At 58.8% G+C, this 1,630-nt stretch overlaps 1 protein-coding gene across 1 annotated transcript; it reads left to right on the top strand.

Moving 5' to 3' along the window:
* The first annotated feature begins 274 nt into the window (after positions 1-274).
* On the top strand, positions 275-1,163 carry LOC135316557 (coiled-coil domain-containing protein 81-like). Its single transcript, XM_064470158.1, has 3 exons — positions 275-427; positions 693-949; positions 1,052-1,163. The coding sequence occupies exons 1-3, from the start codon at positions 283-285 to the stop codon at positions 1,139-1,141; spliced, it is 492 nt and encodes a 163-aa protein (XP_064326228.1). The 5' UTR covers positions 275-282; the 3' UTR covers positions 1,142-1,163.
* Positions 1,164-1,630: the final 467 nt, after the last annotated feature.

Here is a 1,630-nt window from a genome sequence, read left to right on the forward strand (position 1 = left end):
GCCCTCCTCGGGCCCTCTCAGGCTCCGGGTGGTGTGTCCTGCTTGTCCTTCACCTTGCGTGGCCTGGGAAGAGGGTGGGAGGGTAAAGCGGAGGGAGAGGGGAACAAGGTGGAGGGCAAGGCTCTTCCCCAAAGCTTTCCAACGGGGCCCCACCTTGTCCCTGGCGACCACCGGGGTGGGCAGGCCAACAGAGAAGCCTTAGTGTGCCTCGACGCTCTTCTCCCACCGGAACAATTCCAACGGCTCTTTCTTTCTCACTCTCGTTGGCAGGCTGTCAGGCTAATGGGCATGGCCACCGTCTACATCAGGGAGGAGGACTTTTGTCATGGGAACAAGGCGAGTGTCAAGGTCCAGAAACCCATGTTCCACCTGGACAAGCCAGTTCTGCTGGAGAAGAAGCTCTGCTATGAGACCAGATCACGGCCCGGTAAGAAGAGACCTCCAGGGCTGGGCTTCCAAAGCCTTGAGTCAGAGCTGGTGTTTCCCTCCCGCTCCCCCTTGACAGGAGCAGCGGTCTGCGTGGGGACAGGGTGCTGGCCCCCAAAGGCAGGCCGGGCCGCTTGCTGCTGCGTGGGGAGTCGGTGGGGTGGGAGGAGGCTCGGTGGGCTCTTGATGGGTCGCGGTGCTGAGAGCTGATGTGAGCCTGCTGAAGGCTGAGCAAGTGACTTTGTTGCCGGGCGGTTTCTTTGCAGAGGACTTAGAAGTTGCAGAGCTGATCTACGCCGAGGTCGCCTTCTACCTCTCCATCCCCAAGAAAAAGGTCTTGAAGTGCGTCAAGGCTACCACAAATGTCATCGCGTGGGCCTTGACCGAAGGCAAGGACTTTGACTTTGTCTTCAAGAACTTTGGCATCCTGGTGTGCCGGGGAAGGAGAGTGGTCATGCGGTTCTTCGAAGACCTGCTGCGAGACGTGGACAAGACCGGCATCCTGGCAAACACTGCCCTGCGAGTGAGTCTGTTGTCTTTTCAGCGCTCCCTCTACCTCTCTTGCAGCCAGGTCGAAGCCATGACCTCGGGCACATTCACTCCCCTGCCTCTCTCCTTCTTGCAGAAGTCAAGCCTGAGGCCCTTGGTCATAGCCCGCAATGAGACAGCTGTTTTCCAGATGCCTCCTGGGGGGATCTTTGTGTTCCCACAGTGAGTATGTTTGCTTCTGTCGCCCCGGGCTGACCAAGCGAGCACCTTCTCAGCCCCTCTCTGGTGCAGCCGCCCAGAGGTGCCAAAGGCCGAGTTCCTGGGGCTGCTCTCCTCGGGAAGCTGCTGTGGAGTAGCTGTGCCCAAGGGGTGCTTCTCCGTGAAGTGCATGGCCACTCCTCGTCCTTTGGGAAGCGGGGTGTCGTCAAGTGGAGCACCAGGGGAGAGGGCCTGCTTACCTTCCCAGCCGTGTGGGGCGTGGAGAGGCAGTGAGGGGGACCCTTTCCCATAAAGCTTCCTCTGGTCCTCCCCTCTCCTTTGGGTGAGAATGAAATAGAGAAGCACCCAAACAAAACAAGCCCAAGGTGTCAGCATTTTCACGCGGAGTTTGCTGACGCTCCTTTCCTAATGTCTATTGCCACCTTGTTGTATGTTGCGCTCTGCAAACCTGGGGACTTGAGAGTAGCTCAGCTCTCGAGCAGCTCTGGGAGCAGCT

This window comes from Phalacrocorax carbo, chromosome 20, assembly GCF_963921805.1.
Source record: "Phalacrocorax carbo chromosome 20, bPhaCar2.1, whole genome shotgun sequence".
Classification (NCBI taxonomy): Eukaryota; Metazoa; Chordata; class Aves; order Suliformes; family Phalacrocoracidae; genus Phalacrocorax; species Phalacrocorax carbo.